Source organism: Gadus morhua, chromosome 19 (assembly GCF_902167405.1).
Source record: "Gadus morhua chromosome 19, gadMor3.0, whole genome shotgun sequence".
NCBI classification, from domain to species: domain Eukaryota; kingdom Metazoa; phylum Chordata; class Actinopteri; order Gadiformes; family Gadidae; genus Gadus; species Gadus morhua.
This window is the reverse complement of record NC_044066.1, coordinates 10015530-10030529: the sequence shown is the minus strand read 5'-3', so window position 1 is coordinate 10030529 and position 15000 is coordinate 10015530. Positions and strand designations below refer to the sequence as shown.

The window sequence follows — 15000 nt, the reverse complement described above, 5'->3', positions numbered from 1 at the left end:
GCGGGAGTTATTTGGCAAAGGAAAATTGTCTTTGGAAAATGTCGCCACAGGGCGGCGCCAAAAAACGATGACATTGTCTATCTCCTATTTGGCCAATGGAATGTTCTGCAAACGCGTTTTAGGCTATAACTCCCACACCGAAGCTCCCACAGTCAAAACCTTTATGTCCACATGTTGTTCACGGTAGCCTTATGAATACTTGCTTTGCGTTGTGCCGGCGAAATGCACATTTATTGTCGCGTTGTGCCGGCGAAATGCACACTTCTTGGACCCCTGCATAACTGCTTGCAGTTCTAGTTAGGGGTCCAAGCCAACAGGTTGGATCCCTATTGTTTTTGTAAGGATTTTTCTTATTATTCCAGCAGCTAAAAGTGGTACTACAGCCCAAACCGTAAATGGTGCACACACGCCAATTACATGACTAGATCCAGGTCCGTGAGGTGACGGCAGACGACAAAAACCAGACACGCCGGCCACTAGGTGGCGCTATACCAAGGAATACGCGTTTGGGGCTATAACTCCCACACCGAAACTCCCACATTCAAAAACTTGTACACACAGATGCACTGGAGTCTGCTGCATCTTTTGGCCTAGGCCACGCCCATTTGCGTCTAGAATTTTTTTTCGCAAAATCGCGAAAACCGTAAAACTGTTTTTTCGCTACTCCTCCCACATTTCTCGCCCGATCAACACCAAACTTTGCACACAACATCGTCAGACGCACACGCAAAGAATGCATGAAACACTTTTTTGATCCGTCCTTCGACGACGAAACGGTAGCGTTTTGAATATTGGTTTATTAGCTAAATTAGACGTGGAATATCAAAAATCCAAAGAAATCCAAAATTAGACATCGGATCGAGTCCACATTTTACACACATGTTGGTGCTAACCTTAAGGTCGTTCGATAAAAATTTCGGAAAATTTCGCCATTAGGGGGCGCAATAAACGAGGAAATTGTATATCTTCTACAAAATTTCGCCGCGAAAACGCTACACTGACTTCTCGCTACTCCTACCACAGTCAAATCCTTTGTATCCACAGGTTCAGGGTAGCGCTTTGAACACATGCTTCGCGTTGTGCCGGCGAAATTTACATTTCTTGTCGCGTTGTGCCGGCGAAATGCACACTTCTTGGACCCCTGCATAACTGCTTGCAGTTCTAGTTAGGGGTCCAAGCCAACAGGTTGGATCCCTATTGTTTTTGTAAGGATTTTTCCTATTATACTTACCTCCCTAAAAGTGGGACCACAGCCCAAACCGTAAATGGTGCCGACACGCCAATTGCATGACTAGATCCAGATCTCTTCGGACTATGCAGACGACAAAATCCAGACACGCCGGTCACTAGGTGGCGCTATACCAAGGAATACGCGTTTGGGGCTATAACTCCCACACCGAACCTCCCACATTCAAAACCTTGTACACACAGATTCACTGGAGTCTGCTGCATCTTTTGGCATAGGCCACGCCCATTTGCGTCTAGAATTTTTTTTCGCAAAATCGCGAAAACCGCAAAACTGTTTTTTCGCTACTCCTCCCACATTTCTCGACCAATCAACACCAAACTTTGCACACGGCATCTTCAGACGCACACGCAAAGAAACCCTCAGACAGTTTTTTGATCCGACTTTCGACGACGAAACGGTAGCGTTTTGAACATTGGTTTATTAGCTACGTTTTACGTCAAAACGCAAAAAATCAAAAAATACCAAAATTAGACATCGGATCAAGCCCACATTTTAGACACATGTCGGTGTTACCCTTAATGGCGTTCAATAAAAATAACGGAATTTTTCGCCATTAGGGGGCGCTATAAACGAGGAAATTGTATATCTTCTAATTGGCCCAAGGAATGTTCTTCAGACTATAAGGGAACCATCAAGGGGCAAACCCGAGTCTATATAGAAAATATGGTCAAGAATTATTAATGTGGGCGGGAGTTATTTGGCAAAGGAAAATTGTCTTTGGAAAATGTCGCCACAGGGCGGCGCCAAAAAACGACGACATTGTCTATCTCCTATTTGGCCAATGTTCTGAAAACGCGTTTTAGGCTATAACTCCCACACCGAAGCTCCCACAGTCAAAACCTTTATATCCACATGTTGTTCACGGTAGCGTTTTCAATACTTGCTTCGCGTTGTGCCAGTGAAATGCACATTTCTTGTCGCGTTGTGCCGGCGAAATGCACACTTCTTGGACCCCTGCATAACTGCTTGCAGTTCTAGTTAGGGGTCCAAGCCAACAGGTTGGATCCCTATTGTTTTTGTAAGGATTATTCCTATTATTCTTACCTCCCTAAAAGTGGTACTACAGCCCAAACCGTAAATGGTGCCGACACGCTAATTGCATGACTAGATCCAGATCTCTTCGGACTACGCAGACGACAAAATCCAGACACGCCGGTCCCTAGGTGGCGCTATACCAAGGAATACGCGTTTGGGGCTATAACTCCCACACCGAACCTCTCAGAGTCCAAAAACTTGTACACACAGATGCACTGGAGTCTGCTGCATCTTTTGGCCTAGGCCACGCCCATTTGCGTCTAGGAATATTTTTCGCAAAATCGCGAAAACCGCAAAACTGTTTTTTCCCTGCTCCTCCCACATTTCTTGACCAATCGACACCAAACTTTGCACACCACATCTTCAGACGCACACGCAAAGAATGCATTGAACACTTTTTTGATCCGTCCTTCGATAACGAAACGGTAGCGTTTTGAATATTGGTTTATTAGCTATATTAGACGTGGAATATCAAAAATCCAAAGAAATCCAAAATTAGACATCGGATCGAGTTCACATTTTACACACATGTTGGTGCTAACCTTAATGTCGTTCGATAAAAATTTCGGAAAATTTCGCCATTAGGGGGCGCAATAAACGAGGAAATTGTATATCGTCTACAAAATTTCGCCGCGAAAACGCTACACTGACTTCTCGCTACTCCTACCACAGTCAAATCCTTTGTATCCACAGGTTCAGGGTAGCGTTTTGAACACATGCTTCGCGTTGGGCCGGCGAAACGCACATTTCTTGTCGCGTTGTGCCGGCGAAATGCACACTTCTTGGACCCCTGCATAACTGCTTGCAGTTCTAGTTAGGGGTCCAAGCCAACAGGTTGGATCCCTATTGTTTTTGTAGTGTTTATTATTATACTTACCTCCTTGAAAGTGGTACCGCAGCCCAAACCGTAAATGGTGCCGACACGCCAATTGCATGACTAGATCCAGATCCGTGGGGACTACGCAGACGCCAAAATCCAGACATGCCGGCCACTAGGTGGCGCTATACCTAGGAAAACACGTTCGGGGCTATAACTCCCACACCGAACCTTCCAGAGTCCAAAAACTTGTACCCACAGATGCACTGGAGTCTGCTGCATCTTTTGGCCTAGGCCACGCCCATTTGCGTCTAGAATTTTTTTTCGCAAAATCGCGAAAACCGCAAAACTGTTTTTTCGCTACTCCTCCCACATTTCTCGACCAATCGACACCAAACTTTGCACACGGCATCTTCAGACCTACACGAAAATAATTCCTGCATTACTTTTTTGATCCGACCTTCGACGACGAAAGGGTAGCGTTTTGAATATTGGTATATTAGCTAAATTAGACGTGGAAAATCCGAAATCCCAAAAAATTAAAAATTACACATCGGATCGACTCCAAGTTTTACACACATATTGGTGCTAATCTTAATGTCGTACGATAAAAAATTCGGAAAATTTCGCCATTAGGGGGCCCCATAAACGAGGAAATTGTATATCTCCTACAAAATTTCGCCGCGAAAACGCTACACTGACTTCTCGCTACTCCTACCACAGTCAAATCATTTGTATCCACAGGTTCAGGGTAGCGTTTTGAACACATGCTTCGCGTTGTGCCGGCGAAACGCACATTTGTTGTCGCGTTGTGCCGGCGAAATGCACACTTCTTGGACCCCTGCATAACTGCTTGCAGTTCTAGTTAGGGGTCCAAGCCAACAGGTTGGATCCCTATTGTTTTTGTAAGGATTTTTATACTTCCCGCGGTGAAAGTGATACTACAGCCCAAACCGTAAATGGTGCACACGCGCCAATTGCATGACTAGATCCAGAATCGGCACCGCTACTCAGATAACCAAATCCAGACACGCCGGTCCCTAGGTGGCGCTATACCAAGGAATACGCGTTTGGGGCTATAACTCCCACACCGAACCTCCCACATTCAAAAACTTGTACCCACATATTCACTGGAGTCTGCTGCATCTTTTGGCCTAGGCCACGCCCATTTGCGTCTGGGAATATTTTTCGCTAAATCGCGAAAACCGCAAAACTGTTTTTTCCCTACTCCTCCCACATTTCTTGACCAATCGACACCAAACTTTGCGCACGACATCTTCAAACGCACACGCAAAGAATGCATGAAAACACTTTTTTGATCCGTCCTTCGATAACGAAACGGTAGCGTTTTGAATATTGGTTTATTAGCTAAATTAGACGTGGAATATCAAAAATCCAAAGAAATTCAAAATTACACATCGGATCGAGTCCACATTTTACACACATGTTGGTGCTAACCTTACTGTCGTTCGATAAAAATTTCGGAAAATTTCGCCATTAGGGGGCGCAATAAACAAGGAAATTGTATATCTTCTACAAAATTTTGCCGCGAAAACGCTACACTGACTTCTCGCTACTCCTACCACAGTCAAATCCTTTGTATCCACAGGTTCAGGGTAGCGTTTTGAACACATGCTTCGCTTTGTGCCGGCGAAACGCACATTTCTTGTCGCGTTGTGCCGGCGAAATGCACACTTCTTGGACCCCTGCATAACTGCTTGCAGTTCTAGTTTTTATTGTTTTGTTCCATAGGTCCCTGAATTTCCATTTCTACCTGTTCTATCCTCTCCGCTAACATGCAAACACACACTCACACACACACACACACACACACACACACACACACACACACACACACACACACACACACACACACACACACACACACACACACACACACACACACACACAAACATACCAAACTGTTGCGCACACACACTGCTCAGAAGGCAAGCCAAAAAGTGACCCTCGAACTGAAGTTACATTTACAAAAATTGCATAATAATTTTTTTAATCTATTTTATCAATTTACTATTCGCCTCTATGACTATATTACTATGCTATTAGAAATTGTACATCAATCTACTGTTATGTTTTACATTTGAGATCCTCCTCCGTTTTGTCATACTAATACTGAAGTTATTGCTGTCTTTACATAGCCAATAGCAGTGGGTCTGCTATAGACATTACCACCATTAGCGTGAGGCTCTGTACAGCTCTGGTTTATATCGTTGTATAAGCCCTTGATGGAAGGGCACTTTATGAGCTGCTGGGGTATTCTGATCTCTGTGGATGGTTGAGAGAAAGAAGCACACACGTTTGTGTGTGTCAAGTGGAAAATTACACTTATTCTCACATGACACGTACTCTCTTGTATGTTTGTGTGTGTTTGTGTGTGTGTGTGTTTATGATTCAGTACATATCTATGAGAGCAAAAGAGAAGAAAATTAAACTAACGGGTATCATTTTCCATTATGTTGATACGTGTTGATATTTTTTACGTAACACAGCATGTGTGTGTTTATGTGTGTATGTGTGTGTGTGTGTGTGTGTGTGTTTGTGTGTGTGTGTGTGTGTGTGTGTGTGTGTGTGTGTGTGCGCTACGTCCTTTTGTGTCCTTGTGCATTAACCCATGGAATGTCCTTCTCCTCTCTCTCTGTCTCTCTCTGTGTCTCTGTGTTTCTCTCTCTCTCTCTCTCTCTCTCTCTCTCTCTCTCTCTCTCTCTCTCTCTCTCTCTCTCTCTCTCTCTCTCTCTCTCTCTCTCTCTCTCTCTCTCTCTCTCTCCCTCTCTCCCCTCTTGTAGATGGAGTTTGACGAGAAGGAGCTCCGCAAGGAGATCAGCTACGCCATCAAGAACATCCACGGCATCAGGCACGTCTGCCCCCCTCCCCACCGCCCCCTCCCCACCAAACCACCACCTCTCTGGGGTCACCTCTACGGGGGGAGGGGGGGACATATCCTCATAAAAGCCCTCCGTAGTTCCTCCCAGAGTCTTGAGTAGCGCATACTGATGATGTCACTAGAAGGGGACAGAAGAGGAGATTTTAAATCGAATCTCTCTCTCCTCTTCCTGGGAACTTGGTGTTTTCTCTGCGTGTCTTTTTATGTTGTAGTTATTGTCATGGCGTTGCGTCCTTTGTGGAGTTAGTCGGTTGGTCTGTCGGTTTGTTAAAGGCTTGATTCTGTATGTATCACAATGTAAACCATGTGTTGAGTTCAGGAAGTTCTTCCTAGGTATGTACATTCTGAGTATGGGTGGGAGGTTAAAATAATACACTTGGAAGTCAATATAAGGATTCAATATTTAAAAACAATATAAGGATTCATCAAGGGTGTGTGCCAACTCCATATTTGCCTCCATAGAAATTTTGGACTTGATTTGATTAGCACATTTTATTTGGTAGATGTGTGGTGTTATGCATATGATACAGACTATTTGTAAATTAGTTAAATAACTGTTTTCCAAGCACAGTGATTCCTAACAAACTATTTTGAATGCTAATAAATAAGGGCAGGATTTATGTTTAGATTATAATTGGCCCATATCTGGCGATGTCTACTTAAAAAAGCTGGGGTAGGCAATTTGAAGTAACCAGCAAGAGTCAGCTAGATTTAAAAATAATCCAACCGAAAATTTGGCACCCCTCCATTCAAGCCTTCCTCTAAAGCCACTCTCAAAACACATGACTAGCTCACTGGCTTTAGCAATAGACGAGCCTCATAGAAGAATCAGTTCATGCCCAATGATTGCATGTGCATGTAGCTAGGTAGACAGACAGGTAAGCCATCTAATTATTGGAAAGGCTTATTACAGGCCTGTGACAGCCACAGATACTGGAGTTAAGGCTATTTTTTTTCAGAGCATTTGATCAGACGCAAAAATGATTATTTGATAAATTGCCTACCCAAACTTTAATGTGAAGACTCGTAAGCTCATAAATTAACTAACAAACATTGATTTCAGTTCATAAATTGAACCAACAAACACAGATTCTAATACTTGCATTACCTAATATAATTTGTGTTTCTTAAATGTTTATGTTTTAAAGTGCCCCTATTTACCACGAGCTGTGATTTGTGGACACTTCTACTTGTGATGTCACAAACTTCTAGGAACTTGCTAGGAAAACATTTAAATTGCAGGGGGAAGTTCAGAACGGGGCAGGTGGTTATAAAAAAAAAAATCAAAACTTAATCTTTGCTCCAAGCCCATACGTCCCTCTCATTCTCCTTGCCTGCCCTTTCTTACTCTGTTTTTGCTTTTCTTCTTGCCCCGGTCGTCCCCCTCTCTCTCTGGCCGGCAGGACGGGCCTCTTCACTCCGGACATGGCCTTTGAGACCATAGTGAAGCGCCAGATTGGGAAGATTAAGGAGCCCTGTACCAAATGTGTGGACATGGTCATATCTGAGCTAGTCAATACGGTTAGGCAGTGTACCAAGAAGGTAAACAAAGGTTGTTGTATACCTGAGCTCCCTTTTAGCTGGCTTCCACCGTGCTGTCGTGATGGTGTTGTGTTGTATGATGAAAGGGTGGTGTTGGTGATGGTGGTGGTGTTTCCTGACATCTATGGGAATGGAGGTTAAGTGGTCGTAGGCTGGCCGTTAGCCTGGCCACTTGGAAGTGCTGTGATGGAGGACTGAGATTGGATGGGATGGATGCTGGGTTGGCACCGAAACATGGCTGCTGGTAGGAGTTGTCATTCCCCTTGACCCGCTCGTAACCTTAGGTTTCTATAAAACATATGCTGATTCACCGATCTTGACAAGGTCTTGACATGGCCTTGCATCGGTTAAGTGGCGAATCGGTTTAATCCAAATTACTCCTGCGATCCATTCGTCAAGGTCCCTTCGTCTTAAAGGGTTTCCTGTCTGGCAGCCATATTGCATGAGCTCAGCGTCCAGACTTCCTGTCCCTGTGTGTGTGTGTGTGTGTGTGTGTGTGTGTGTGTGTGTGTGTGTGTGTGTGTGTGTGTGTGTGTGTGTGTGTGTGTGTGTGTGTGTGTGTGAGAGAGAGATCTTTGGCTGTGCACCTGAACCAGACCTTTCCAGGTGTCCCCGATAGCGGTCTCTCCCAATATAAGTGTTATACCGACCCCAACATTAATCCAGTAGTCCTAAGGCAGAGCTCTATCACTACTACTGTTTACTACTATGACTACGACAGGTAGACAATGGTCAGAGAGACAGCGAGAGAGAGAGAGAGAGAGAGAGAGAGAGAGAGAGAGAGAGAGAGAGAGAGAGAGAGAGAGACAGAGACAGAGAGAGACAGAGAGAGACAGAGATAGAGAGACAGTGGGAGAGAGTGGTTGTCTTGGCTGGGTCTCTGTGTGCACAGCTGTGGTCTCTTGTGGCTCATAGCTGGGAGTATGTTGGCGTGTGTGGTGCGGCCTGGGATCTCTCTCTAGGTCTGGACATTTACAGCCTTTTCTATTGTTTCTGCTCTCTCTCTCTCTCTCTCTCTCTCTCTCTCTCTCTCTCTCTCTCTCTCTCTCTCTCTCTCTCTCTCTCTCTCTCTTTCTCTCTCACACACACTCACTTTTTGTCTCTGCTCTGTGTTTTTACTCTCTCTCTCTCTCTCTCTCTCTCTCTCTCTCTCTCTCTCTCTCTCTCTCTCTCTCTCTCTCTCTCTCTCTCTCTCTCAAACTCTATCTGTCTATCTCTCTCTCTCACCCTCTCTCTTTGACTCTATGTCTCGATCTCTGTCTGACCGATGGAGACTTCAGTGTTTCAGAATGGTTTCATGGGAGGCTGAATGTGTCTCACTTGACTTCTACCTCCTTCTGTGCTGTTTACTCCACTTCCCTCATACACCCTTTTACACACACACACACACACACACACAGACACACACACACACACACACACACACACACACACACACACACACACACACACACACACACACACACACACACACACACAGACACACACACACACACACACACACACACACACACACACACACACACACACACACACACATACACACAAAAACACACACACACACACACACACACACACACACACACACACACACACACACACACACACACACACACACACACACACACACACACGCGCACACACACACACACACACACACACACCCTGGACCACTTCCATGTGCTACCCTGAAAAGCCCTCCCTTCCTCTCTCTCCGCCCCCTTGGTCTTCTCTTTGGAGTGTCATTGACAATTGTCCCGCTCTTCCTCACGTCTGCTTTGTGGTCACCGCCATGCGTCAGTCTGTCTCCTCACTGAGCTTTCACCTGTTGCTTGCTCCTCCACGGCCTTCTTCTAACTGCTCTAACGCCTTGGTTCCTTGACCTCTTCAAAGAATCCCTCCCCTCCCAACTCTACCCTCTCTTCTCCGCTAAATCCTCCTGTTCTCCGTCTCTCTTCCTCTCAACTTTCTACTTCTGCCTCTTCGAGAGGCAGAAGAGGCTCTTTTTCCTCGTTGAATCTCTCTCTGCGCTCTTCTCATTGATATCTTCCCAGCTCATTTCTCTCTTTATCTCCCTCTCCCTTTTCATCACTCTCTCTCTCCCTGTCCCTCCCTCCCTCCCTCCCTCCCTCTCTCTGGGACACCCTGGATGGCTGTATCTCTGCAGGACAGGCCTGTTCACTCCTGACCTGGCCTTTGAGGCTATAGTGAAAAAGCAGATCCAAAAGCTGAAGGAGCCCACGCTGAAGTGCATAGACATGGTGGTGAGCGAGCTCACCTCCACCATACGAAAGTGTAGCAGCAAGGTAAAACCATGCGCTGAAAGACGCCGACCCCCGTTATGAAGACAATAACACTTAACATACACTTAAAACTATAAATATACTTAACATGTATAGTACATAAAGTAGGGGTAGACCGATGGCTGGACTATATGCACTAGCAAACAAAAGGGATTATTCTTTTTTTTAGCAGATTTTTATATATTTTAAGATTTTATTTTTTGCCGGATTACAAAAGGATCTCTTTTAGTCTCCAGTCAGGCCCATCTTTCTCTACTGCTGTCCTTATCAAACCTGTCCTTATTATTGCTTTCTTTGTAATTTCTTCTGCATTTCCTTATCTGCCTTCTTTTTTAAATACATTTCTGTGGTCCTGAATTTCTAAACATCTGAATGTTTATATGATTTATGTCTAGCGTCGGTGGATCTATTGATTCTGTTGCCATTCTAATTAAGATGGGTCAAATTCTTATCAGGAAAGCAACCATAATGAGTTTCAGGAATTGTGTCCCTGGGTAAACCCAGGGTTTCTGCATAAAAAACATGTCAAGTTTTTCGATAAATATACAAACGACCAAACAATGGATGTATATCTAGCCCTTTATGACAATGAATAAAACCTAACTAGTTATGTCTGAGTGTATAAATTACAGGATATAAAGTTAAATTGTATTGATGCAGAATCTAGGTGTGAGTAAAATCTCTTCAACTGTTTATATTTAAAAAAAACATTTACCAAAATAAAACGGCACAAAAACAATGTGTCCGGTATAATCGGTCTGTCCTTACTGAAGATAATTGTATCTATTATCCAATTTTAATATATAATATTACAATATTTCATTTTTATCCATATTCTAATTGAAGCTATGATATATAGATTAGGACATAGTCTTGATTTGTTCAGTTTGACAAACTGTCCAAGTTTGACTCATCATTACCAGCATGTCAGACAACTTCATTCCACCTGTCTTTGTTGTCCAAGTCAAGAACATCTTTATGATTTAAATCAAATTCCTTATTTCTTTTTTTGTTTTAATATAATAGAGTGAGTGCCATTAGGACCATTTAAGTTCCACTCATTTAATCTCCCCAGCATCGCTTTTCTCTCTCTCGCTCTCTATCTCTCTCTCTTCACCTCCTCCATCTCCAGGAAACAACTTCATGGATTTGCTTCTCATTGGATTGAAACAATTAATGGTGCTCTTTGTCTTCATTGATTCCAATCCAGTTCAAAGTGTATGACATCACAATCAAACAGACACATATGAATGGACTCAATAAGATTCCTATAGACTATTCCGTTTTTTTTTGACATGGAGATCATACATAAAGGTGGACATTTATTATCTTCCCCTTGTGTTTAACAGAGAGTGCTGATAGTGAGATGTACACATGACCTGCCCTCAGAGAAAACGATAAACAGATTGAATGATGCAAAAAGTAATAGAAGAATCCATGAAGTGATCATTTCAACTTCCACCTCCCCCCTTTCTCACATCTTTCCTCCCCCATTCTCCCCCTCCCTCCCCCCTCTCAAGCTTGGCATGAAGAAGACATGGAATGTGTGTGGGTGTGTGTGGGTGTGTGTGTGTGTGTGTGTCTGTGTGTACACACCTGTGCATGTTGCTCAATGCTCAATGCAACGTTGGCAGAAGACTGAGTCATGATATGTTCACTGTGTGCATGGTTTTGGTGACTTCACACACTGGCAGATAAACGTTGGCGGCGTTTCTCAAGATGCAATGCATCCCTTTGGAGCTTAAACCTATTGAACGCGTGTGTTGACAGGGTTAACAGGTAATTTAGTGTATATTGCATATAAAATACAAAATATCGAACAATTTAACATAACAGATTGAATGCAACCATTAACTTGACACTGTGAACTACTTAAAAGTGTTAAGTTATCCAGGCATCTATTATTTTCTCTCTACTGCCTACTGAATTGAGCTCAAAAATCAACATTTGATCACAATATAAACCAGGTGAAGTCAATGAACCCTCAAATATTATCTTCGACAAGTGATTTACTTTGAGGCCATGAGGATGCATTGTAACTTGTGGGAAACATCAACCTTTTATTTTGATCCTTTTCCCATCACATCTTCTGTATCACATTGGAAGTTACCAAAATTTTTAATATGGATTATAATGAGCTCAAACCAAATTAGTTTTGGGCTCAGAACCAGAGCATTCTCACTAATCCGTTAACACTGTACATTTTGTATACAAAAATACATTGTGTTGCATTGTTATGAAATAATGAACACAAATTAAAATTTTTCGATATATGACAATTTAAGTCTGTAATACAGCTCACAATGTGATACATCTATTCAGTACCATTATGCGTTACTGTAGTATGTGAAACAATGAGTTCTTTTTTTCTGTTTGTTTATTTGTATTTTATTACATTTAGTTAGTGTTTCAACGAATGAAAGTAATGTGTTTGTTGTGTGTGTGCCTGCTTTGTTGAGTGTGTGTGTGTGTACCTGTGTGCGTTTCTGCTTAAGAGTGTGTTTGTGTGTGTTTGTGTGTGTGTGTGTGTGTGTGTGTGTGTGTGTGTGTGTGTGTGTGTGTGTGTGTGTGTGTGTGTGTGTGTCATACTGTGATACCTACCTGTGCTGTGTGCGTGTGTGTGTGCAGCTGGCCCAGTACCCCCTGCTGAGGGAGGAGATGGAGAGAATCGTCACACAACACATCAGGGATCGGGAGAGTCGCACCAAGACCCAGGTTACACACACACACACACACACACACACACACACACACACACACACACACACACACACACACACACACACACACACACACACACATAGTCATGCTCACACAGACACACCCACATTGATATACACACGCACGTAAACACACACACATACAAACACATGGATTTGAGTTTCTTTCTCCATCCAGGTTTTGCTGCTGATAGACATCGAGTTGTCCTACATGAACACCAACCACGAGGACTTCATCGGATTCGCCAAGTATGTCTTCTACTCAGCTCCGGCCATTATTACTTTAAACACTTAACGCACTAAGTCACTTTCCTACTGCATTTATTTACTCTGTTAAAATCATATCTAAAGTACAATGTTTCAAAGGAAAAGACTTGTCGCGTCAGTAGACCCTGGGAATCTTTGTCTATAAATCATTTTATTCCGAAATTGGACTTGATCAATTTTCCTCTGAAAATGATGAAGGAAGCAACAGTCAATCAGAGGCTGCTCATGGGAACACTAACATAGTGCAGCTTTAAATATAGATACTGTAAGGCTGTTGTTCCCTGTGTTGCAGTGCTCAGCAGAGGAGTAACAAGCAGAACCAGAAGAAGGCTGCTGGTAACCAGGTACTGGGAGAACCCCCCCCCGGTCTGTAGATAGGAGACACAGGCGTGAATGTAACTGGTTACTTACTGGTTGTTCCCATTTTAAATTGATTGGTAATTATAAATGCGTCATCTCTGGAGTTGTTTGTCCGTTCTGGGCTACTGTAGAAACACGGTGGTTCAACATGGCGGACCGTGGAGAGGACCCGCTCCCTGTGGAGATATGAAGGGCTCATTCTAAGCTCAAGGAAACACACCAATGAGATTTTAATTTGATTAAACATACTAATGATTATTATATTCCATTCTGCCAAGTTAATTACGCAACATTTTCAAGGCTTTAATTTGCTAAAGAAAACACAAAAAATATATTTTAATGAGATTAAACATACTAATGAATGTTATATTCCATTTCTGCCAAGTTAGTTTCGCAACATTTTCAGACCTTTAATTCTTTGTATTTAATTTCAACTTCTGTGACCACCACGATGGAGCCCTGTTGTGTCAAACGTAAGAGCTCTATTAGTCATGGTCATGATCATGATGATGTCTTAAGCAGACACAACGCGGGGAACGGAGGATTGGTTGATGCGACTAAATGTCAGGTCTACATGGGAAATGTTTGATGTGTTACATATGGATTACATATGGATGCGTATTCTAAATAGGCCTCTAGCATGTTCCTCAATTGGCATTAACGTGCGGGTGGTTTGTGTGTTTGTGTGTGTGTGTTTGTGTGTTTCTCTCACCTCCCTGTGTTACCACGGCCCCCTGCCTCAGGATGAAGTCATGGTGAGTAGTGGGCTGGTGTACCTGCGTGTGTGCCTGTGTACCTTGTACTAACCACCAGTAGATGGCAGGTGTCTTCGAAGGTGCTCCATAGGCCTCGGCTGCTTCCCCCCTTTTGCTCTGAGCTGTGGTCTGGGCAGCACACACACACACACACACACACACATAAATATACATACACACACACACACACGCACACACATATACATACACACACACACACACGCACACACATATACATACACACACACACGCACACATATATACACACACATAGACATACACACACACACACACACACACACACACACACACACACACACACACACACACACACACACACACACACACACACACACACATATATATACATACTGACACACAGACATGCACGCATAAACAAACATACACAAATAGGTATACACACACACACACACATACACACACACACACACACACACACACACACACACACACACACACACACACACACACATAAATGCATGCACACACACATGCACACAGTGTCACTCACACACACACACACACACACACACACACACACACACACACACACACACACACACACACACACTCACACAAACACACACACAAGCACACACCCACACACATAAATGCATACACACACACAAGCACACACAGTGACACTCACACACACACACACACACACACACACACACACACACACACACACACACACACACACACACACACACACACACACACACACACACACACACAAAGAAACAAACACTCACTCGTGCTACAGCATGACAAATAGCGTATGACATGCCCTGCTGCACTATCCAAGCTCCAAGCTAGACAAATGTTAACCATACACCGGTTCTCATCTCTTTGTTGCTGCTTTGCCCTGAGAGTGGAAAGAAAAGCACAATACAAGAGTCTGTGTCTTATGGACAAGTTTTTTTTATATAACCAACATATTTATTTCATCAACATTAACCACAGACCATAAGCCTCGTCCGCAGTTTTCTAGCACTGCTTTGAGTGTTTGAACAGCAGTGAACTGAG

General features: G+C 43.4%; 1 protein-coding gene across 10 annotated transcripts in view; it reads left to right on the top strand.

Annotated features, from left to right (window-relative positions):
* dnm1a (dynamin 1a) overlaps nucleotides 1-15000 on the top strand; it is a 63892-nt gene that overhangs the window by 17888 nt on the left and 31004 nt on the right. For 8 of the 10 annotated variants that reach the window (XR_003974004.1, XM_030341890.1, XM_030341892.1 and 5 more), the window contains exons 9-14: nucleotides 5906-5973; nucleotides 7407-7545; nucleotides 12477-12563; nucleotides 12747-12817; nucleotides 13128-13179; nucleotides 13939-13950. Coding sequence is in view for 9 of the 10 variants with exons in the window: in XM_030341890.1 (XP_030197750.1) it covers nucleotides 5906-5973; nucleotides 7407-7545; nucleotides 12477-12563; nucleotides 12747-12817; nucleotides 13128-13179; nucleotides 13939-13950 (429 nt within the window). In the remaining variant the exon portion in view is untranslated. Of the gene's footprint in view, nucleotides 1-5905; nucleotides 5974-7406; nucleotides 7546-9712; nucleotides 9852-12476; nucleotides 12564-12746; nucleotides 12818-13127; nucleotides 13180-13938; nucleotides 13951-15000 lie in introns of all 10 variants that reach the window. The other 2 variants (XM_030341893.1, XM_030341889.1) reach the window with 1 other exon arrangement.